Here is a 23041-nt window from a genome sequence, read left to right on the forward strand (position 1 = left end):
ATCGTATCAGTGCTGGCTCCTGCTGGCACATCTTCCTGCTCTCTCCCCATCCCCCCACCATTGTATCTGTTTTGTTAATTCAGATATGTCCTGCCTGGCATTTGAGAACACAGATTCCTTTTTCCAGGAATAAGTTTTAAAATAATAGAATATTAAAGCATAGAGGAAACCTTAAGAATTGCTCGGACTGGTCTCTGGAATTTAGTCAATGCATCAAAAAAATAGAGGGGAAAACTCCCAACACATCCACCTCAAGCATTATTCAATCTTCAGTATTCTTAGATGAGATCCAAAATGCCAACTTTTCCCCCATCTAGAGATCCCAAATAAACGTATAACCAAAGGTAATGAAGAGCAAACGTCCTACCAGCATTGGCCTCTGATAGACAAAAAGAACCACCGTTACAATTTCATACCTGCTACCAAATCAATACCCAGCTCAGAAGAACCATTAATAAAAGAATTCTAGATGCAAAATTCTCCACACCCAGATTGTCCAGCAAGATTTGAAGTCTGAAGTGCTAAGGGATAACTGTTGAGAACTGAGCTTGTGGAGGGAACATTGCAACTCCAATTTAACATTAATAAAATGAAGCTTCACCCCTTGGTGGGAGAGTGACATTTGTACTTGGCTTGTTTGGAAATGCAATTTGCAGCAAACCTGAATAGGGAAGAAATTATAAGGGAGAGAAAATAACTAAATAGGAGCTTTAAAGCAGTACATTTTGTAGGAAGCAGATCCAATCAATTCCTGCCTGATTAAATCTTCCTGCTTCTAACAAGTCATAATTGCCTGCTTTGCAGTACTATTAACAGAGATAATTGGAAATATTTAGGAAACATCTGAGGGTGTGTCTACAGTGCAGCGTGTGCCCACATCCTGGCTCACCCACAGGCCGGCACATGTCAGCCAAGTTTCCACACAGCAGAGCTGCACGTGCCCGTATCCATGTCCACCTGGTGTTGCAACTACACATGTTTAGTGCTTGGATTTGGGGGGTGTATCCCAGAGTTCTTAGCGCCTCACCAACTGAAGCTGCTCTAGGAATTCGTTAGTGGTGTATCGTGGGAGAACTTTCTGTTCTTCCTGGCTCCCCGTGCAGAAGAGGTTTTAACCTGCCATATTTAGCTGAGGCATTTCCGGCTCTGCACATTACTCAGACATCTCTGTTCCATCCAGAGTAAGGCATGACTGCAGTGGACGAGCTGCTCCTTCTTACGGGTGAATCATTTATCCAGCAGAGCAGATGTTCAGCAACACTGGATGGCATTTGGGGAGCATTTTCTCAAATGCAGAAGGTAGCAGGACCTGGAGGGTATTTCACAGCAGACTGGACAAACCTGAATGCCACAGTTATTGAGGATTCAACGTGTGTAGATTGGTGCTTCTGGTGCAAGAGAATTTGCACAATGTGGTGGGGTCACATAGTCATGCAGATGTGGGACAACCAGCAGTGGCTCCAGAACTGCCGCATGATGAAGCAGACCTTCGCAGAGCTGTGCAAGGGTCTTGCTCTGATCCTCCAGCGTCGGACCACTTGAATGAGGTCAACCATAATGCCAATCCAAAAGTGGGTTGCATCTGCCTCCTGGAAGCCACCTACCCCAGTCTGCTATAGGTCTGTGGCGAACCAGTTTGGTGTTGGCAAGTCCACTGTTGGGGTTGTGTTAGTGGAGGTTTGTGAGGCAGTTTTCACTGTGGCTTTCCCAACAGGTGGTGGGCATAAGAAATGTGCCTGAAATAGTAGCTGGCTTTTGGAGAATGGGGTTTCCCAACTGCACTGGGACCATTGATGGCAGACATGTGCCCATAGTTTGCTTGGCAGAAGGGCTAACTGAATATATCAACCCTAAATGTGCTAGTCCCAGGTTCTAGAGGCCTTGGACAGTCACAAAGGCAGGTTCATGAACACCCCTTGGGGGAGAAGGGGAAAAGTGCATAATGGCTGGGTGCTGAGGAGATCTGGCCTTTACCTGGTGGGAGAAGCAGGGACTTTGTTCCCTCCTAATGACAGTTCCCCACCGTCATTTTCGGGGATCCAGCCTTTGCATTCCTATCTTTGCTCATGAAACCATCCCCTGATATCAAAGGTCTTGCAAGAGACGGTTCAGTTACGGGTGGTGGTGGAGTGCGTGCCTGGCAGGCTGAAGACAAGGTGACACTGCCTGTAAAACTGTCTGACGATGTGGCCGATGCCTTCCGTACTATTGTGGCCTAGTGCACTCTGCACAACATATGTGGGGGTAAAGATGAATATATTCATATCGAGTGGTCTCAAGAAAAAGACTGCTGGTTTGCAGGCCCAGTGCAGGCAACCAGAAAGTAAACACAGCATCACTGGGGTCCAGGCAGGCAAAGAAGGAAGGGATGCATTATCTTCCCACATCCTTGGAACGCAGGGCGATATCGATGAAGAGATGTTATGCCGCGTTGGCCGTCTGTAATTGTTAATTAAATTTTACTGTTGTACTATCCTGCTCTACAACTGCCAGTTTGTTATAGATTTTATGCAACTATAGGTTTCATAGATTTAATATTAGTATAGGGCTTTGTGAGATTTTGCAACTTTATTAAAAGCTTAGTGCACAGCTTCCTGGCTCTTCCTTCCTTTAGGAAGCACCCAACAAAGCAACTATTCTACAAGCTATTCAAGTTATTAAGCAAACTAAGAGTAAAAAAAACCAAAACAGTAACACAGCCATTACAGGCCTATCGGCTGCCTGTTCACATACAGAATTGACAAGTGCATAGCAGCGCAAAGCCCGGGGGAAACTAAGGCATGCATACGAATAAGAAAAATATTACCAAAATTCCCACATTAATCACTTCCCCACTGATAGATGGTCCTACCCACAAGAGTCCCAGCTGGCAGGGTCAGTCTGTCTGAAGTGGAAGTGTCTGGCGAGGCAGCGAAAGAGCATTTTTTTTGGTCATGATATAAAAAAGAGAGAGGGCTCCCACCCCTGTTTTATGTTCTGCATCAACACCAGACTATAGTTTTATCATTATGGAATCCTTTTATTACAGCTAATGTTGGCAGCCCACAGACACACTGAAGAATTAGATACGTAGAACCCTGCAAATCCGTGGATGGTTTTTTGTGGATCGTGGATCTGATGCAGATGGTCCTGGAGGTCACTGATTCTGTGACTTTCCAGGACCCCCATGACTTCTGGGACGGGGCTGGAGCAGCTATCAGCTCCAGGTTGCCACCCAATAGCTGATTGGCCAACCTGGGCAGAACAGCTGATCAGCGGCATGGGAGGGGCTGGCCACCAAACAGCTGATTGGTAGCCCCGGGGCTGCTGCTGAGGGTGCAGATGCAAATAGAGATAAAATATGGAGTACAGCTCACGGGGTGGATAAAAGTTTATTCTGGCAGATGCGGATCGGATCTACATTTTTGGGTCCGCGCAGGGCTCCGTAGATATGCTTTTCATTAACAATGTTTTACAAATCTGGGCTTGGCTGAGAGAAGGTGAGGGGAAGCTCTAGCAAGAGCAGTGTTACCAGTTTTGGTTGTAACATTGTTTCAGGCCAGAAGATATAAATCTTTTGGAGGTCCCAGAGTGGAAAAGGAGCTTTGTTTCCCAGACCTGTGGTGGGATTCCATCTTTCTAGGCAAAGGAGATTTTGCAGTATTGTGCAGACTTGGGACAACCAGCAGTATTGAGTTATTCAGAAAGGAATTTGCTAAGATTTGCACTCATGCTTGCAAGGCCTGTAATCTTTTAATTGTTTTGCAAGGAATAATTGCAAAAGTAGATTGAAAGACCTTAAATTTTATTTTCCCTGCTTTGCATTCATGCTGGATCACATGCGAGACCGCCCACGGTCAGTATTATGTCATAGAGAATGGTGGGCTCTGTGCTCAGGGTGGTGGCAAGCAGCCAGTCTAGCTCCCCATTGCAGGGGCCTGTAGACGGTGCATTGCCTGTCAAACCTGCCATTTGCATCCATGGCCTTATAATACAACAGCTTCAGGTGCTAGATGCACTTCCTGCACTGCTCACTAGACTGACGGATGCCCACCTCCACCAGCCTCTTCAAAATGGTCTGGTAGAAGGGGATATTTCTGGAGCTCCAGCTGGAATCATACCAGGTGGATCCACACAAGAGATTAACTAGGACCCTGGTGTGCTCCTCCAGCCAGCTAGCAGCATGCTGAATGGTGGGCCTCCTTGATGCTGTTTGGCAGGGCAGGACTGAGCTGTTAAAAACTGGGGGGCGAATCCCACATGTTTACAGCGATGTCTTTGGTGTCCTGTTAAAAATCTAAATACTGGTGAATCTTTGGGGGGAAAAAGTCAGTTATGTTTCCAATGTTTTCAGCTCCTACTAACAGTGACAACTCTGCCACATGTGGCATTTCCCTGGGGTTAATGGCCTTCAGCTGCACTTGAGGCTAGTGATTCCCCACCATCATTGTCTGCATGCTTCGTGGTGGAGGCTGTGATACAGGAAAACACTTAAGCCCATGCTTTCCTTTAAGCATCATCTTAAGTGCTTTGCTGAATTGGGGGCAAAGTAACCTTTTTCCTAGCCTGCATTATGATTTGGGAGTCATTTATATGCTTTAATAACATTCTGTAATCCGACCCTGTCACAAAATTACTTGTAATGACTGTGAAAGCCATCCCCACCCTCACCCATCCCTGCCATAAAAGGTTAGTAAGGATGTCTTCGCTCTCATTGCCGTAGGTACCCTTTGGAGGTATGTCCGTGCCAGCATGTCTCTGTCTGGGTATATGCCCCCTCTCTGTGATCCAAAGGATGGGCATCTCTTGATGGATGGAGGTTATATCAACAATCTTCCAGGTATGTTTGCAGATAGTTGTTTGCAGTTCATCAAGAAGACAGATGGTAAAACTGCATCTGCACAGCCATATGTCAGTGCGATTACCTTCCAGAACAACAAGCGGGGTGGAGTTGTCACTGCAGTCCGTTCTGGTCTCACGGTGGCTAGTAGAGCTGCATTGTCCTCTGGGTATGTGGCCTTTGCTTTGTTGTTATACAGCTTTTTCCAAGACGGCCTCTTGGGATGGAATGTTTCCTTTAAAAGCATGTGCTAAAAATATATTTATTAGAAAATATTCAAGTGTGTATTTTTAAAAAAGGTTTGGGAAGGAGAGAAGGAATAAAACTATAAACATATGGTCTGTCTCTTTCCTTTAATCTGCTGGAAGAACAGAGAGTAAATATGAACTGATTCTAAATATGCAACAGTGATGAAATATTAGCTGCTTTTGGGGTCTAAGATTCAAACCAACGTCTATCTTAAAAGGAGATTCACATAACATTAAATTCACTGAAACATTAGACTCAATCTCAAAATCAACCTATTGAAATGTTTTTCTCATTTGCCAGCTGTACATTTTAACACCAAATGAAGCCAGGAACGTTAAACAGCGTGTGTTTTTAGTTGTGTTGTCAAATGTTTATGGAAGAGACGAGGTCAGAGTTTTTGTCACAATATCCAATGCTTTGAAAATTTGTTTTCATAGAGCATTTCCCATGAGCTGTGTACAAATAATTAATCAGCAGCCTGGGTGTAAAAGGCCTGGAATCTGAGCAGTCCCATCTGGGGGTGGTGAGGGTGTTAAAAATTCAAACTCAGATCCAAATTTTGCAAAAGGTCCTTATTTCCTTAAGGGTAGAACTACAAATGCTCCCAAAATGTTGAAACTGGATCTGATGTTTGCAGTTTGAGCTTATCTCTGCAAGTCTGAATTCCTAATCTAGCTATCTTTCTGCTTGTGCCTGCTATCCATCTGTTTATTCTGAGACAGCACAGGGTGTAACTGGAGATGATGTTGAGGATTGGCTCAAGAATGAAGGATGTATTGGATTGTGCGGTGACATATATATAGTGAGAGTTCAGTTCTGGTTTGGATTAGCCTCTGAACTGGCCCTACAGATTTATGGCTGTCACAATGCATAACTGTTCTGGGAACCTCAGTTATTCTGTGTGCTCCTTGATCTGCAAGGAGGCCATGTTCCTTTGGGATTTGCTATGTTGATGGTGATCTGGGTAGCACTGTCTCCTTTGGGGCCCCTGAGTTACTTCTTTTTACAAATCCCACAGGCCTTTCCTTTAGTAATTAATGTTTGTGTTGGTTTTTTAAAGAAAATTACTAGAATGACTGGGGATTATAAGAGAGAGTTATGCCCAGATACCATATAGATATAATTAGTACAGCATTATTAATACTGAGATAAGCATTTCTGAATGTCTGTGCTGGACGCAGGATCCATTTCATACAGTTGTATTGTACCATGCTCTGGTTGCATGGTCTGTCCTTGAAGCCCTGTTTCCAGTGGCCAGCTCCAGACAGGTGAGTGCTGTAAAAGAGAGGAGTGATGGATAATGATGATGTGGCTTCGTTCCCAATAGCGGATGTTGCAAGGTCCCTGGGGGCAAAAGTGGTGATAGCAATTGATGTGGGCAGCCGGGATGAGACGGACCTCACCAACTATGGCGACGCTCTGTCTGGCTGGTGGCTGCTGTGGAAGAGATGGAATCCCCTCGTTGAAAAAGTGAAGGTACTGTAAGCATGTGTTTAAAATTTCAGTGATTTTCAGTAAGCAAATGGGAACTGTCCCATTGTGTATCTAAGGGCTTGTCTTCACTCCTGCGGTATGTTGATCTATGTTACGAAAGTAATGTAACTTAAGTCAACTTAGGTCGAGTGGCTGCGGTGTCCGTATTACACTATGTCTACAGGAGATGCTCTACATAGCTTCCGCCTCTTCTTTTGGTGGATTACAGACATTGACAGGAAAGTGCTCTCCCATCGACTGAGCATGTCTTTGCCAGACCTGCTAAATCGATGTCGTTGCATCGATGGTAGCAGCACTGATCTAGTGTGGTAGTGAAGACAAGCCCTGAGAAACAAACCTGGGAATCGATTTCTCTGTCACTTGCATCTTGGGTTGCAGGATGGCATTTCTGGTGTGGGAGAGCTGGGCAAGATCCCAGCATAAAAGAAAATACAATGTTGTGGGAGAATTCAGTTGTCTGAATCTGGGGAGGAGCTAGGAGTGGTGCTCACACAGCCCAACACCAATCAGTTGTTCCCCTGAGGAGTCCAACTGCAGCTCACCACACAAGAGCAAATGCAGCCCTGTCCCTCCCAGTGTTGAGGTGGAAGCAGGAGTCTTTGAAGAGTTGGACTACAGAATGACAGTGTTGTTGTTTATTTCTATTGCCGTGACACTTAGGAGCTCTAGAAATGGACCAGGACCCCACTGTGCTAGGTGCTGTACAAACACAGAACAAAACTTTATACCTCTTATCCCAAACTGCTCCCTGAATATAGACTAGAGCAGGTGACCTGGATTTGTTAGGCATGAAAGAGCCCCCTCCCATTGGTGTGAGATTGGCACAACTAATCTTGATGCAGTTAGGGTCTGGCTGCTTTACAAAGGGAAGTGAGTGTAGCTTTGTCCACTTAGCTGCATTTCCGTCGTGTCTGTGCTGCTGAATATAGGGCTTTTTCCATTGGGCAGGAATAATAAATTCTTAGATGTTTATTTTCATGACAGGCTGCATGAGCTCTGGGTTTTCTTCCTGGCTGAAGTCAGATCAGCTCTGATTATTATTTCATTTCCTCCATTTTCCCTGTGTCCCTGCTGTAATCCTGAGGGGTCTCCCTCTTTAGCAGCCCCCCTCCTCGAGAAGGCCTACTCTTAGCAGTGGACAGGATTATTTGCAGATCTCATTAATACTGCCCCTGAATCCCGCAGTGAATATCTGTTTTGAGTGATGCAGGGTAGGGTTGAACGTGCTGTTTCCATAGCACACTGGGCAGTTCTCTGTCCCAAGGAATGAGAGGCTGTGACAACGAATCGAACCCAGCTCTCATATGAAGCAGCGTCTGGCACTAGAGAACCAAGCTGACTCGTTGCTCCTCCCCACCCTGATAACACTTCACGGTCCTCCAACTCCGCCCTATAGATCTCCCTCTAGGTACTAGTCTTTCCTGGAATTAAAGACAAGCTCTGCTTGAACCGGAGAAACGTCTCTTTTGTTAGCTGGAAGTTGTGTCTCTGCTCTTGATGACCGATTGACTGGCTGTCAGCAGTATGCACCTGGGAGGTCGAGGGAGGTGGAATGTGATGGCTGTGTAGATGCGTCTGAGCTACTGGAGTGGTTTTCTCCCTTTTACCATTGCCAGTTCAGAGCGTGTTGTGCTAAAGAAAGTCTTGTAATGCTTTCGATGGGTGTCTGGGGCTGATTGGCAGGTGCTGAACATGGCAGAGATCCAGACCCGGCTTGCGTACGTGTGCTGTGTGCGGCAGCTGGAGATGGTCAAGAACAGCGACTATTGCGAGTACATTCGGCCGCCCATCGACAGATACGGCACCCTGGACTTTGGGAAGTTTGATGAAATCTGCGTAAGTGAATCTTGAGGGTGGTAATAGGCCCCGATGTACCCACTTCTATGCAGCAACAGAGTCCTGTGAACACTGCAGGAACCCAAACCTAGCGCTGAGGGCTAGTTCTTGGCTCTCTGTCATGAGGAATCTATTCTCAAGAATTAGATTCTCTTACTACTAAGCTCTCTGTAGGCTGTATGCATATTAGAGCTGAGCAAAGAATTCACACTGAATAACACCACGGAAGACACATGATGAGAGGCTTGGGATAAGAACCTGAATAGAATCATTTACCCTGACTATGTAACGCCCATGAGTAGATTGCAGTTTCCTCACCTTGTTTTGCCAGTAACTTTACTCCTCGGGTCGAACATGAACTGTTCGCTATAGGTATTTGAAATCTGAGTTGTTTTGTTTAGTTATAATTGGCACATAAGTCACATGGTGTTTCTTTTCCCTGATTGGGTGAGAACAGCTCTTAAAGTCAGGCAAGCTGCGAAGTGTTCAGGCAAAGGGAGCAGAATATGAGATTGTCTGAAGCACAGTTAACATTTCAACACTTCTGTTACAATTATGGACCATCTGCGGTTCCTTTGCACCTGATATATTATCAGCAGAACAAAACTAATGTCAGTGGAAGCCATTATTAATGGAGGGATAGTATCAGGTTCACAGGTCTCCGGGGTTTAGTTTTGTCTGTTTGTTTATATCATAAATCAGCATGCAAAGTATTGACACAAGACGTGCAACTGAAGTTTTTCAGAGAGAAATAATTCAGCAATTCTAAAAGGGTAGAATAATGTTTCTTCCCTTTCCAGTGTACTGTTGTTTAGTAGCTTATGTTCATTGTCACTGTTGTAGAGCTGTGCTATTGTCTCGTTCTGTTCTTCACCTGCTGCTGGCTAACATGGTAGGTTTGTTTATGTGCATGCTCGCCCTCACCCATTGCCTTCGCTCATAAAGACAACAGTTTTGCTGGAAAGGATGGAGGCCTAGAGCTGAGCATCATCAGTATGCTGGATTCCTACATGTGCTGCACATTTCCTCAGTAACTCTCCTAACACCCTCTCATACTTATTTGACAAAAGGGATGATGAAATCAAACCCTTCAGAGCCCCACATGAGAGAGTCCTCTGGGCCGAAGAGCAATTGCCCCAGACCATTCTTTTCGACCTCCCAGAGAGGAATGAACGTTCCGCAGCACCTTGTGACTTTAGATGTCCCAATCAAACCTCATCGCCTGTGGTGTCAGAATCTGATAAAGTGAGCATGGACACTTCTTGTTCATTGCTAGGGGACTCTCAAGTGGGAGTAGAGAGATTATTTTATCTCTGTATTTTGCATTGGTGTGACTGCTGCTGGAATCCTGTGAACAGTTCTGGTGTCCATAGTACATTGGAGAGGGTTCAGACAAGAGCCACATGAATGATTAAAGAAATAGATTCAAGGAGCTCAATCTATTTAGCTTAAGAGAAGGCTAAGGGATTACTTGATTACAGTCTATAAGTACCTAGTTGGGAACAAAAATTTGATAATGGGCACTTCAACCTAATAGAGAGGGGTCTAACATGATCCAGTGGCTGGAAGTTGAAGCTAGAGAAATTCAGAGAGGAAATAAGCTGTACATTTTTGACAAGGTTGTCAACCACTGGAACAATTTACCAAGGGTCATGGTGGATTCTCCATCACTGACAAATTTCAAATCAAGATTGGATGTTTTTTCAAAAGCTCTGCTCTAGGAATTGTTTTGGGGCCGTTCTCTGGTCTGTGTTATACAAGATGTCAAATGATCTCAGTGTCCCTTCTGGCCTTGGAATCTATGAAACAGAGTGGTCTGAAGGCTGAACAGTATTCTCCCTCCGGCCTGTCTGATCTCCCAGGTTCTGTACCCCTCCAAAGGCAGTGCCTCTAAACAGGTCTTTCTTCTCTGTCAAGATGTGTCCTGATCTTAGACTACAAGAGTCAGTGGGCTCTCTGGGAGTTTCGCTCCCCCATGCTTTCCAGTCCCATTCTAAACACTAGATCCAGAGTGCAACCAGCAGCACCAGGAACCACTTGGTGCATTCAGTCCCATGTTGATTATGGTCACTATGAAACCTTGAGCTGATCCTGACACTCACTCTGCCTGTCAGTGTCAGAGCTGGGAATAGAACCCTGGACTCCTAACAACCACTGCTCTAAGCACAAGAATTCAGTTCTTCCCAAAGCCTTTTCTGCTGCTTGGTAGGAAAAAGAATAAGAGTGGAACTATTTTTAATTGCTTTCATGCTGACCGTATGGGTGCTAAGTTGTCATTCCAAATGCAAATTAGCATTCTAAAGGGCTGGAAAATGGGTACACGCATTTGAAACCACCCAGGCTCTTTAACAGTAGTGACGTTGCTCATATCAGCTGTAACAGAAAACTGAAATATGCCTGTAAAAGCAAGAGTCCTAGGTGCTGTTTGTCTTGCGTGTATTCATGATTCACACATCCAGGTCTTTTGACAGTAGTGCCTTACAGTAATCCTCTGTGGCAGACCTGGCTCAGCAGGGAGAATCCCATATTAATTAGCTTTGCTGTCGTCTTTCCCCATAAAGAGATCATAGAATCATAGAATATTCGAGTTGGAAGGGACCTCAGGAGGTATCTAGTCCAACCCCCTGCTCAAAGCAGGACTAACCTCAGCTATATCATCCCAGCCAGGGCTTTGTCAAGCCTCAGCTTAAAAACCTCTAAAGATGGAGGTTCCACCACCTCCCTAGGTAACCCATTCCAGTGCTTCACCACCCTCCTAGGGAAAAACTTTTTCTTAATGTCCAACCTAGACCTCCCGCCCTGCAACTTGAGACCGTTGCTCCTTGATCTGTCATCTGCCACCACCGAGAACAGCCTAGCCCCATCCTCCCTGGAACCCCCTTTCAGGTAGTTAAAGGCTGCTATCAAATCCCCCCTCACTCTTCTCTTTTCCAGACTAAACAAGCCCAGTTCCCTCAGCCTCTCCTCATAAGTCCTGTGCTCCAGCCCCCTAATCATTTTTGTTGCCCTCCGCTGGACTCTCTCCAACTTCTCCACATCCTTTTTGTAGTGGGGGGCCCAAAACTGGACACAATATTCTAAATGCGGCCTCACCAATGCCAAATAGAGGGGAATAATCACTTCCTGCGACCTGCTGGCAATGCCCCTCCTAATGCAGCCCAATATGCTATTAGCCTTCTTGACAACCAGGGCACACTGCTGACTCATATCCAGCTTTTTATCCACTGTTACCCACAGGTCCTTTTCTGCAGAGCTGCTGCCTAGCTCGTCGGTCCCCAGTCTATAGCTGTGCATGGGATTCTTCCTTCCTAAGTGGAGGACTCTGCACTTTTCTTTGTTGAACCTCATTAGATTTCTTTTGGCCCAATCCTCCAGTTTTTTAGGTCCTTCTGTATCCTATCCCTACCTTCCAGGGTATCTACCACTCCCCCCAGCTTAGTGTCATCCACAAACTTGCTGAGGGTGCAATCTACCCCATCCTCCAGATCATTAATAAAGATGTTGAACAAAACCGGCCCCTGGACCGACCCCTGGGGAACTCCGCTTATGACCGGTTGCCAGCTAGACATGGAGCCATTGATCACTACTCGTTGAGCCCTATGCTCTAGCCAGTTCTCTATCCATTTTATAGTCCATTCATCCAACCCATACTTCTTTAACTTGCTGATAAGAATACTGTGAGAGACCGTATCAAAAGCTTTGCTAAAGTCAAGGTATATCACATCCACCCCCTTCCCTACATCCACAGAGCCAGTCACCTCATCATAGAAAGCAATCAGGTTGGTCAGGCATGACTTTCCCTTGGTGAATCCGTGTTGACTGTTCCTGATCACCCTCCTCTCTTCCAAGGCCATTGATACAAATACATTCTCTGCTCATGTTTTGTTGGTGTCTCCTTATGTACAGCACTGTCTGATGTGCAGTACTGCATGAAGCCATCTCCATAAAGATAATTGTAACAAGTGGCACTTTCCATAACGTACATTAGGGCCAAAGGTCGTGTGAGCTTCCTGACATAAAATAGCATCTTGCTCTGCTTAATCGCTCCCATTTCATAGGCTGAATGTTCAGAGTAACTAAGAGCTGAAGCAGTGATATACTGTGTTCTAAATCCCGGTCCCGGAGCGGAAAGCTGTGGTTATCCCTCTGCTTTGTAGAGCAGTTGGCGTGGAGCATGGAATTTGTCCAGTTGTTGTTGATGATGAGTTTTTATTCCTGATTGTCTCTTTCCAGGAAGTGGGATATCAGCATGGGAAGACGGTATTTAATGTCTGGGGCAGGAGCGGAGTCCTTGACAAGATGTTAAAAGACAGGCAGGAGATCTGCAAATCCAAAACATCGGGTGTAAGTGTTCAATTTAAAAGTATTCTTCTTATTACATGATGTCACCCAGCAGCTGGCACACAGCTGAGCAGAGCTATCTGACACAGGCAGTGCTGTATAATGACTTGAGTGTGTTAAAGGCTATCAAAGCGAAGGGGGCAGGGGGGAAGGGGAAGGGTTGTCTCATGGATCCTTGTGGGGAACACATGCACATTCATTAAAAATGCATTGCAGTAAAGTTAGTTATTCTCAGATTTTTAGCATCTTGAGTTATTCTTGTCATGTTCAAACAATACTTAGTATCCAGGCATCCCTCCTGCTTGCTGATAATGGTTTACTAGGCCAGTAACTCTTCTCTGATCAACTGCATAATGCTCAGCACTCAGGCAGCTGAGCAGATACTGCTGGCGGTTTAACAGGCTAGCTGTTTGTTATATCTACTGCTTGGTTGTCATTAATGTAGTAGCATTAAATGACTTTCAACCACTGTCAAAAATCTTGCATTATGCCCTTACTGCGTGTTCAGTCCAGTACCAAAATGCCTGCACGGCTTATTTCAGGAAAGGAATTTCATCACGTGGCCATCAAAGACCCTATGAAGGCTTAAGGCATTATCATTGGTGGTAGTTAAAGTGCAGGGTTTAAACCACCTTCTCTCCTCACGCTAGCTGCTTCAGCACATCTGAGTAGCCAGTGCTTAAGTGGGCAGAATTGGGGTCCTGACAAACCTAAGGGTTACTTAGTGTGGCTAAGTAGTTATAGCCATATCGAGACAAAAGCAGGAGACAAAATCCACCCATTTTATAGTTTGACGATTGAATTCAGTCTCTAAATTGTCTCAATAACTTTTTTCTACAGGATACTTGAATTTTCATGTACTTTCTTTAGAAAAAGTTTTAGTAACTTTTGTGAGGAAACATGAATACGTTATTAAATGTTGGCGTGATTTTCTCACCTGCCTTTGAGTTCCTCTGATTTAAAACACAAATGTTGCAAAGTTTTCACATTTTACCCAGTACCTCATCAGTCTATCAGACGCAGGCAAGTTAGCAGCAACTGGAATATTAACAATTAAAAATGGTTGCTATAATTTGTCGTAACTGCAATGTTTCACCAAAGGAAGGTGGTGGATATGAGAATGCCAACAGCTGAGCTCTGCTGCACCACAGGAGGCTTGTAAGTAAGTGTATTCATGGGGGGTGAGCAGGGCAATGAGTGGCGGTGAGAAGCTGGGGAGTGGAGAAGGCATAGAGGAGTTGGGATTCTTGGGGGCATGGTTGGCGAGCACAGAGAGAGAAGGCAGGAGAGTGCTAATGCTTCCCTGCCTTCTTCACTTGGTGGACTTTCTGTGGGTCGTTGGGGAGGGGAATCCCTGTGCTCCAAGCCGTACTGGGAGCACTACAACAGCTCTCCTGTTCCACAGTCCCAGGGACCAGCATAATGAGGCATAGGAAAGATGATTGAAACCAAACTGGCCACTGACCCACATTTAACAGATGAGCTGTGGAGACAGCTGCTCCCTCTATTGACCCTCCTATGGGTTGCCAGAGTGGAGCCCCAGTCTGATGGACCTTAACAGGTCTGTTGGACTAGGACTCTTCTCAAACTTAGTGTAAATATCTGTGGTGGGATGGGGTGCATAGATAATGGAGAGGTTGGCTGTAGAGCAGGGCTGAGCAGGGTTTTGCTCCCAGGTGACATCCTGGCCCCCTGTTCCCAAAGGGTTCCCAGCTTCACTGCAAGGCCCTGCTCCCCCATACCCTGTCAGCCTCTCTACTGCCCTCATCGGCTGCAGCATTCACACATGCCCATGGACTGTCCAGCTTCACAACCCCAGCCTTGCTGTAGACTGGCAAGTTCCTTCATCTAGCTGAGCATAAGTAAAGGTTTGGCATGAGTGCAAGGAACTGGTGTGAACAACGTGAATGGTGACGTATTGGAACTGAATAGCGAGCTTGTGTTGAAGCTGCACGGTCGGAATTGTGCGTGAGTGGTATGATGTCTTCTAGTTAATGTTGGTTTTGCTGGGGGTTTCCCTGGATTTAATGATTGCATTGATAGGAAGTATATTTGAACAACCTTACTCCTATGTTAACAAGGGGATGTGTGGGTTTGAAGAATCTTTTCTCCCTGGCCTGTAATGAAATAGGAGAGGAGTGAAATTGGAAGGGGACTTTGGGAAGGATTCTCTTAGAAGACGGATGATGGGATATTGTGATCAAGGCAAATTAATTGATGGAGGCTTTTTATTTTAAGGAGATTGTCAGGATGTCTGGGTTGGGTGCTCTTCTTCCTGGGGAATGGCAAAAATGGAAATACATGAATGTGTATGTATCTGACATAGAACAGTGTGTGTATAGAGAAGTTGGTAATACCCTAAATGCATAGCAGTGTAGTGGAATACTCCATTCCACCTTCCAGCATTGAGTGCTGTATGTGTTTTGTGACATTCCCCTAGTGCAATCTGGGCGTGTGTATTGCTGTCACCACAATCCCTCACTCTTGGAGCCTGTCTTACCCTGCTTTGCTGTGAGAACCCCCACTCCTGAGGTGTTCACGCCCAGCCACCAGAAGCTGCTCCTAACAGAATGAGTGCGTGCTTCTGTCCAGCCACTCTTTGGATTATACAACAGAATGACCGCAGCCATTACCCCCAGTCCCAGATGCAACCTAGGAACTTCAGTCTCACAATGTTCGGTACTGGACACTGTAAGCTCATATACATTTGTCAGTTTAACAAAGAAATTGATATGCACCAGCCTTGTTATTCCCAGTGAAGTCTTCCACACACTTCAAACCAAGTGCACTGCTTTAGATAAAACAAACAAATTTATTAACTATAGGGGGATTGTAAGTGATTATAATCAAAGGATAACAAGTCAAATTTGATCAAGAGAAAACAAAGCAAAGCACATTCTAAACTAAGCTTAACACTTTCAGCAACTTCACAAGCTTAGGTGATTCTCACCACAGGCTGACGGGTTTCCCTTCAGCCAGGCTCTCCCCTTTGGTCAGCACTTCAGTTGCTTGGTGATGTTTGTAGATGGAGATGGAAGACAGCGAGCATGGCAAATGTTTACCCTTTTTAAAATGTTCCTTCTCCCCTCTGGGGGGCTTTGCCCACCCATCCACCCCGGGGGTCAAGTGACAATGTCCTTACATGGACTCATCCATGTTCTGAGTCAGTGAGCATTACCTCATCATGGTTCCAAGCTGGCCAAGGTAAGGGAGAGTCCAGCTGTTTCTTTGCTGTTGCCCAGGCCAGTCCTTTGTTCATGGAATGCTGAGCTGGGTTTGTTCTATACACGCCTTAATGAGATGTGAACTGCTTCTCCACTCCTGGTGAGTTTTGCCTGGATCTGTTTCAAGCCATGAGGACACATCTTTGGGAATATTACATAGTTGAGCCTCATAACCATACACCTGACATTGCAACAAACATATTACTATAATAACAACACTCAGTATGTCATGAACATGCCAAAAACATCTTATATGACATATTTTGCATTAAGCAATACCCAATTACACTATAAGGGTGAACGTGGGGATGCATAGCATCACAGTGTTATGGGGTCTTTAAGGACAGCAGGCATTCCTCAGTTTCCCAGCTCATTGGAACCACAGCACCATGCTCCATAATACCAGGTTTGGAGGTGAGAGCGCTATCACCATCCCCTTTCCTCCAACACAGCTGTTGGACTGTCCTTGTGGATTTTACATTAGTGGAGAGGCATGTATGGGTGTGCAGATAGTAGGATGCAAAATAAATCTCACATTCTTATTGCTTGCCCGAATTGAAAATTTGCTCTCTACCCACATGTTCTGGGGATGAGAAAATAAATCATCTCATATTCTTTTTGTTTATCCAAATTGAAAATCTGCTCCCTTACCCACATATTTCGGGGAGGCAGCACAAGATACAAGAGCCCTGTGCCTGGGGATGGTGGAAGCAAACGGAGGGCACAATCTAGAAAAGTGCTGCATGCCTTCAACTCCTTTGTACCCACCCAGGGTTGGAGTTTTCTCCCCATTTCCAGCATTTCAAGGTTGTGCCTGTAGGCACACTTATTCACACACACTATCTCTTCTTCAGACTGAAATACTGAAGACAGAAACAAGCGAAGCCTAGTAGAAACAGAGTTCACTTGATCGGCTCCATTACTCATCCCTGTAGCACAGATCAAGCCAATATTTCCCACTGGCTCTCTTCAGGGATCCCGTTTATGTGAAGATTGTGGCCTTGGTCAAAGATTAATACAGTGTAGCAGACTCTTTAGTAATATCATCATTCCTTTATTAAAGGATGTATCAAGCAGAGAATATTTTCCCCTCCTGGGTTTAAAAACCAGTAAGAGGATTATAGAGAAGATATCCAGTAAATAAGATGCAGTCCCTCCCACCCATCTAACCAAGACAGGGCCGTGCTTTTTGTTGGTAGTGTTTAAGCGTTTTCTCCGTCCTCTTTATGTTGTTCCTTTTGGGGAAGTATTGAGCCAGGACGGGAAAGCACTGAAGTGTTCCTGGAGTGGATGGCATTCCAGTCTCCTAGAACGTGTGCCAGGGCTCCAAGTGGGGACCTTGCCTGCGCGAGCACCCCTCCAGTAGGGTTATGCTCAGAATCTTTCACCTGTTATAAACTAACAGATGCCCCTGAGGGTAGCACGTATGGTTCTGACAGAGTCCTGTTGATGCCTGGCATCCTTCAGGTCTTTAAGCTTTCCTTGTGCCCACGCCGACTTATGCTAGAGTCCCTGCAGCACTTCTTGGGATAGGCCCTGCATGGTTTTTATCTAGGACTCAAGCTGTTCTCTCCATTCCTACTCAGCCTCCTGTGAGGTCAGTTCTGGTTCCATTGTCTCAGAAGCACCCAGCTGTTTGTGTGCTCATCAACACTTGCCACAAACGAGTGCAGGTTGTCTTAATTAATTGCACCTTTGTTAGAGAAAAGGAGAGAGGACTCCCCAAACACAATGGAGTTACCCCCGCTGGGAGAAGGATGCCTATTCAACAGCACAGCTTCGTGTCCTCATTTCCTTCACAGCTGGAAGCATCTCTGTGTCCCTCACTCAATGTCAGGAATCCACAGTGTGTCTGTGTTCCTTGCCTGTTCTGGGAAGTGACTCCCTGGAAGAGCCATGGCCTCCATCCTGTCAAAGGCTTTCCACTAGGGCCCCTGATTTCCTGTGTCCAAAACCACGATTGAATGACTCGTCTGTCTCCCCAGCTTCTCAGCTGTGTAACTTCCTTTGGAGTCCCCTCCCCTTCTTCTACACTGAAACTTGCATCTGGAATCCCTGACATCTCATTTAATTTAATTTATTAATTCCTACTTCTCCAGAGTTCCCTCTGTCCATTGTGTCCCCAACTTCCCTGGGGAGCTGTTAGCTCAGGATCTTCACTGTGCCTTAGTCATACCAGAATTACATACTGGTTGAGTTATAAATTCAACGTCTAAAAAGATCCATCTCTCACAAGTTGTCTGAGGTGACGGGTGACTCAGAAGACTCTCCATGAGGGCAAAACCATGGGGGTTATGGCACCACATCACAAATGTCATGGCAGTTACACTGTTAAAGATTTCATAGCCTCTCAATGGTATGTGGTTGAGGGGATGGAGAAGAACTGTGTTGGCCTATTTGCAGAATGTGTATTCGTTGCATTTTTCCTATTCTGCATTATATGCATTTTTGAAAAGGAGATAGTAAATTTTCTTTTAGTTAATAGAAATTAGATGTAGGAAATCCCCTCCTAAACCAGAGTCCTTCCACAAGCAAGTGCAGGATTTTTCTCCACATACATATTACACACACACTGTATTAAAAGAACATTATTAAAATTGCAAAGTCAGGCACTCAAAAGCTGGGGGAAGTTAGGAAATGCCAGAATTAAAGTTGCCTGTGGAACCCTAATTCAGCTCCCTTGTGCATATGCATTATGTTTCAGTCTTTAAATTACATTACTGCATACCATTTTTTCCCACAGGATCCCTGCCTCATTCAGTGCACAGGATAGCCCTGTTTAGTCAAGGAGTCTGGTTTGTATAGGACCAATATGCTCCATTTCTTGGAGAAGTTGGAAGATGTGTAATGAATGAGGCAGGGACTGCAGGCAGAAAGTAGATTCTCGTGGCTAAAGCAGATGAATGCTGCCCTAGAGAACTGCATTCTGTCTCTGCATCTGCCAGAGAGTTTACATGTGAGTCCCATGTAGTGGTGGGCAAGCCACTTAAACCAAACTTTCCCCAGGTGCTTTGAACATATAAAGTGCTGCATAATGCTGAAAAATCAGGTCCTAGGTGTCTGATTGGGCACAAAAAATAGTGCAAACTTTTGACTTTGAACTTCCTGTTTTCCATTCAATGCCTCCCTATCCTACTTCTCTGAAGTCTCTTCTGATTAATGGAAGGAGGTGAGTAGTAAGTAGGGTAGCTCCCCTTTTTACACCCTGGTATCCCAGTGTATGGGGAACAGGTGCATATGCACATGGTCATAATAGGAACTGCTGATTGTAACCCAGCACACATCTCCCAAGATGGGGCTCCACAAGGGCAGTCATTTTGGAGAACTGCTGTTACTATGGTAAGTATCTGTTTTTCCATGGCAACCTTCACTGAAAATTTCCATTTTTGTGGCTGTGTCTGATTTAATATGATTTCAGTGCAGTGTATTTCTTATTCCCATGTGTGCATGTGAATAATATACATGTGCTTTGCGTTGTATTTCAGATTGTGACTTGTCCTACTACCTCTTTCACTGACTTGGCAGAAATCGTGTCCAGAATTGAGCCAGTAAAAGCAGCGCTGGTAGATGGTGAGTTGGCTTATGGAGACAGTTATATGAAAGATGATACACGTTTCTGGGTAACGTTTATTGCTACAATGTACATGGTGCCATGCCCATGCTTGTCTCTCCTCAGCATCAATCCAAGGAATGCTCTCAAATCATCCCTCTGTTTTTGTTTGTTCTCACTTGAGCGCTGTTCGTTAAGTAGGAAATTTATTCCTCTGTATCATTAACCACTGCTTGGGCATCCTCTCCTGGAGGTAATTAGACTTTAGTAATGAGGAACGATGTTCAGATGCTTCTTGGATTAATCTTAATTCACCTTCCTGTGCTCCACCCTGCCTAGAGTCTACCCATTCGCCGTAGGCAAGACTTCAGAAATGGATCCTATTTATACTCTTTCAGCTGCATTTCCTGTCAGCCTTTGAGGGATGTGAAGTGACATCCGCTGTACATGAAGCAGTTCTGCTCGGGGCCTTATTTACTCCCTTTTCCCTTTGTGCAGCCTCAGCCAGGCAGAAGCCAGCTCTCCCTCAAACCCGCCTCCCCACGTGGTGTGGAAGGTGCTGAGAAGCAGTTTGGACCCCTGCTGAGATGGCCATCCCAGCTGTGGTGTCTTCATCTTTTGGCTTGGAGTTTGGAGATCCAGGGCAGGGAACTTTTCCTGCTCTTCTAAAAACAGTGCTGAGTGACTCCTTGGCTTACCTTTTATTTGCTCCCTCCTTTCTTGGGAACAGCAGTACACTAGAGGCTTTCAGGCATTTCTTATGTCACAGTCTCTCTCTCACTTAACCCAGCTCTAGTGTGCAATGCTGCGTGCAAACTACTGAGGAACGTGTAATGGCTGCTGTGCTTGTGCACCCAGTCGCTGCACTCCCGGCATCCTGCATTTCTTGGTGAAGTGCTTTTAGATGCCTGGTGCCTGAAACTTGCCATACAGAATTGTATCCTGTAAGCAGTTAAAGCAAAGTACGACTTGTTCGCAAGGCAAAAATGATAGCAACCCCTCCATCTGCAACTCTGCTCTTTGACATGCTAATTCCCATCCACGGCTTAATGAAGACGATATTAATCAAATATATTTAAACAGTCATGAAGAATAGGAACAAAAGGTTCTGAGTGGCACCAGTATTCGGGCCAGTTGTGATTTAACCTGATTTCCAGTACACCCCCTGCTTGCCTGCCCTCGGTGGTAAGATTTACCTTCAGATGAGTGAGCCAGTTAAAAGGTATTAAACTTAGAAGTAGGTTTGACAGATTTTGTCCTAGGAGAGCTGTTCTGCTGTCAGTGCCATGCTCAGTTGCCGCTGAGTTAGGTGCACACATGGTGCCGGGAGAACGGAGCTCTGAGAAGGAGATTGCAGCTGCTCGGGTGCTGTGCTCGTAGGTTCACACACACACCGTTTACAGTGATGTTAACGAGTCTGACTTAATCGTCTATTTCATCTGTAACTAGCTCAGCGGTGCTCAGATGGTAGAAGGGCCAGAGGTCAATGCAAGAGACGTTGGGAAGCCAGGTGTGCTTTAATCCAAGGCGTAATAGGCCAAGTGAAAAACGGCACAGCTCAGCTCTCACTTCAGTTGCCCTTGAGGTCTTGTTTCATCTTTAACACAATTATGTACTTTCATTTTCTTTGTAATGGCACTGAAAATATATACATAAAAAGAGCCATTCTTCTCCACTGCAGATCACTGGTACAGAAGACAGCTTAAAAAAGTGTTGCTGCCCGTTATGTCAATGTATACTGTTGGCAACCCGTACTATGATTATAGCTGCGTCATTGACCCTAACAGTAGTGAAGCAATAAATGGTATGCAATCTGTTTACTGCACTAAGGACATACTAAAAACCCTTAGGAAAAGTAATTAGTGTGCATATGCAGCTGCCTCAGATTCTGGCTCTTTTAAAATTTAATTCAATAGAACTATCTAAAAAGTACTAATCCACGTAAGATTGTGGCAGACAGCCTGATTCCATGATTTACATCAAAGCTTAGAGAGTTACTGGCACACAAACGATCTAACCCACAGAGCCTTATATCTTCACATGGCTTGCAAAAATGGAGTTATAAAAGAGAAAAAAACCATAGAATTGGCAAGATGGGCCCTTGCCTCCCAGAGCAACCACCTGATCATCTTACCCATCGTCCTTCCCTTTCCCTGCCTCTCCTGTTTCTGTTTCTCTGTTATACCCCCTGTTGCCTTGTGTAACATTTGGATTGTTAGCTCTTTGAGGCAGAGATCACGCCTACTTGTTTGTTCTGTTAAGAACCATTGCTGAGAGCTGTAGAACTAATGAATAATGAAAACCTTCGGGAATTACCACATCAGAATAGACCAGTGGCGCATATGAACACATTCCTGTCTGCAGCAGTGACCATTGCCATTTGCTTTGTTGTGTCTCTTTCTGAAACAAGGTGATCAGAAGTTGTTAAAGCACCTCACACCGTGGGGCTCTGTTCCTGTGTATAGCCTCCATGAGTTCTTGCAACACAAATATTCAGTAATGTTAATGACGTGCTGCTGTAGGAAACATTTGTTTAGCGATCCATCTCTGGCTGTTCGTTCACTTGTATCTCAGGCCTGGTCTACACTGCTGCTGGTGGTCAATGGGAGATACGCAAGCTACACAGTGTAGCTTGCGTATCTCCTGTCGACTGACTTATGTTGCCGTACCGCGGCGTCTCCACTGCGCTGCATTGACAGGAGACGTTCTCTGGTCAATGCAGCCTTACTCCTTTTCGGGGGGTGGATTAATGGCGTTGACCGGAGAGCACTTCCGGGATCGATTGAACAGGTCTCCACAGCCTGCTCCATCGATCCTGCTGCATTGATCCCTACTGCCCCGGCAGTGTAGACATGCCCTAGGAGTAAGTTTTAACAATAAAGTTATAAACCTTGAGATCCAGTGGGTTTAATTCCAGCATTTCTTCACCAAGCTGATATCAAGGCCTCCTTTTTAATCATAGCCATTATATTTAATAAAAGAGAGAAATTACTTTTTCCTGCAGTGGCTCAGAGAGTAATGACCAAGTGTTTTTAATCCGTTTTCTGGCAGCTTGTTATAGCCATTGTGTTAGACTAAAATGCTAAGAACAGAATGTACTGTCAGTTGCAGAATGCAGCAGATGCTATTGACTGTTCCAAAGCGAGCAATACTTAAGTAATCAGATAATTCATTTGAAGTACAAGACCTGTTCCTCAGTACCAAACTGAAAAAGACCTTTCTTCTTCTTTATCATGTGACTCCTCCTGTGTATCCCTTTGATACACAGTCCAATGCCGACAGCATTTGCCAGGGCTCTTGGGCTCACCAGTTCTGGCGTATTGTGAGCTCACCCTTAATAGTGCTGTATAACAACGACCTACGCCATCCTCGGAGGCTTTAGCATTTCCATTTGTGCAAAACTGGCCTGTGCTTATAAATAGACATCGGGCTAAATCGCTGAGTGATCTGCTCCCTCGCAGCAGCTGAGGATAAGCTGTTGCTCCTCTGCTCTTTAAAAAGATTTCAAGTAGATCATTAATTGTGTAC

At 45.2% G+C, this 23041-nt stretch overlaps 1 protein-coding gene across 3 annotated transcripts in view; it reads left to right on the forward strand.

Annotated features, from left to right (window-relative positions):
* Positions 1 to 23041, forward strand: part of PNPLA7 (patatin like phospholipase domain containing 7) — a 242711-nt gene that overhangs the window by 214243 nt on the left and 5427 nt on the right. For all 3 annotated transcript variants that reach the window (XM_067561557.1, XM_067561556.1, XM_067561558.1), the window contains 5 exons: positions 4703 to 4819; positions 6396 to 6544; positions 8246 to 8398; positions 12632 to 12742; positions 19449 to 19533. In XM_067561557.1, the coding sequence (XP_067417658.1) occupies positions 4703 to 4819; positions 6396 to 6544; positions 8246 to 8398; positions 12632 to 12742; positions 19449 to 19533 (615 nt within the window). The remainder of the gene's footprint in view (positions 1 to 4702; positions 4820 to 6395; positions 6545 to 8245; positions 8399 to 12631; positions 12743 to 19448; positions 19534 to 23041) is intronic.

Source organism: Emydura macquarii, unplaced genomic scaffold, assembly GCF_026122565.2.
Source record: "Emydura macquarii macquarii isolate MOO-44397 ecotype Brisbane River unplaced genomic scaffold, CSIRO-AGI_Emac_v2 contig_2417, whole genome shotgun sequence".
Lineage (NCBI taxonomy): Eukaryota > Metazoa > Chordata > Testudines > Chelidae > Emydura > Emydura macquarii.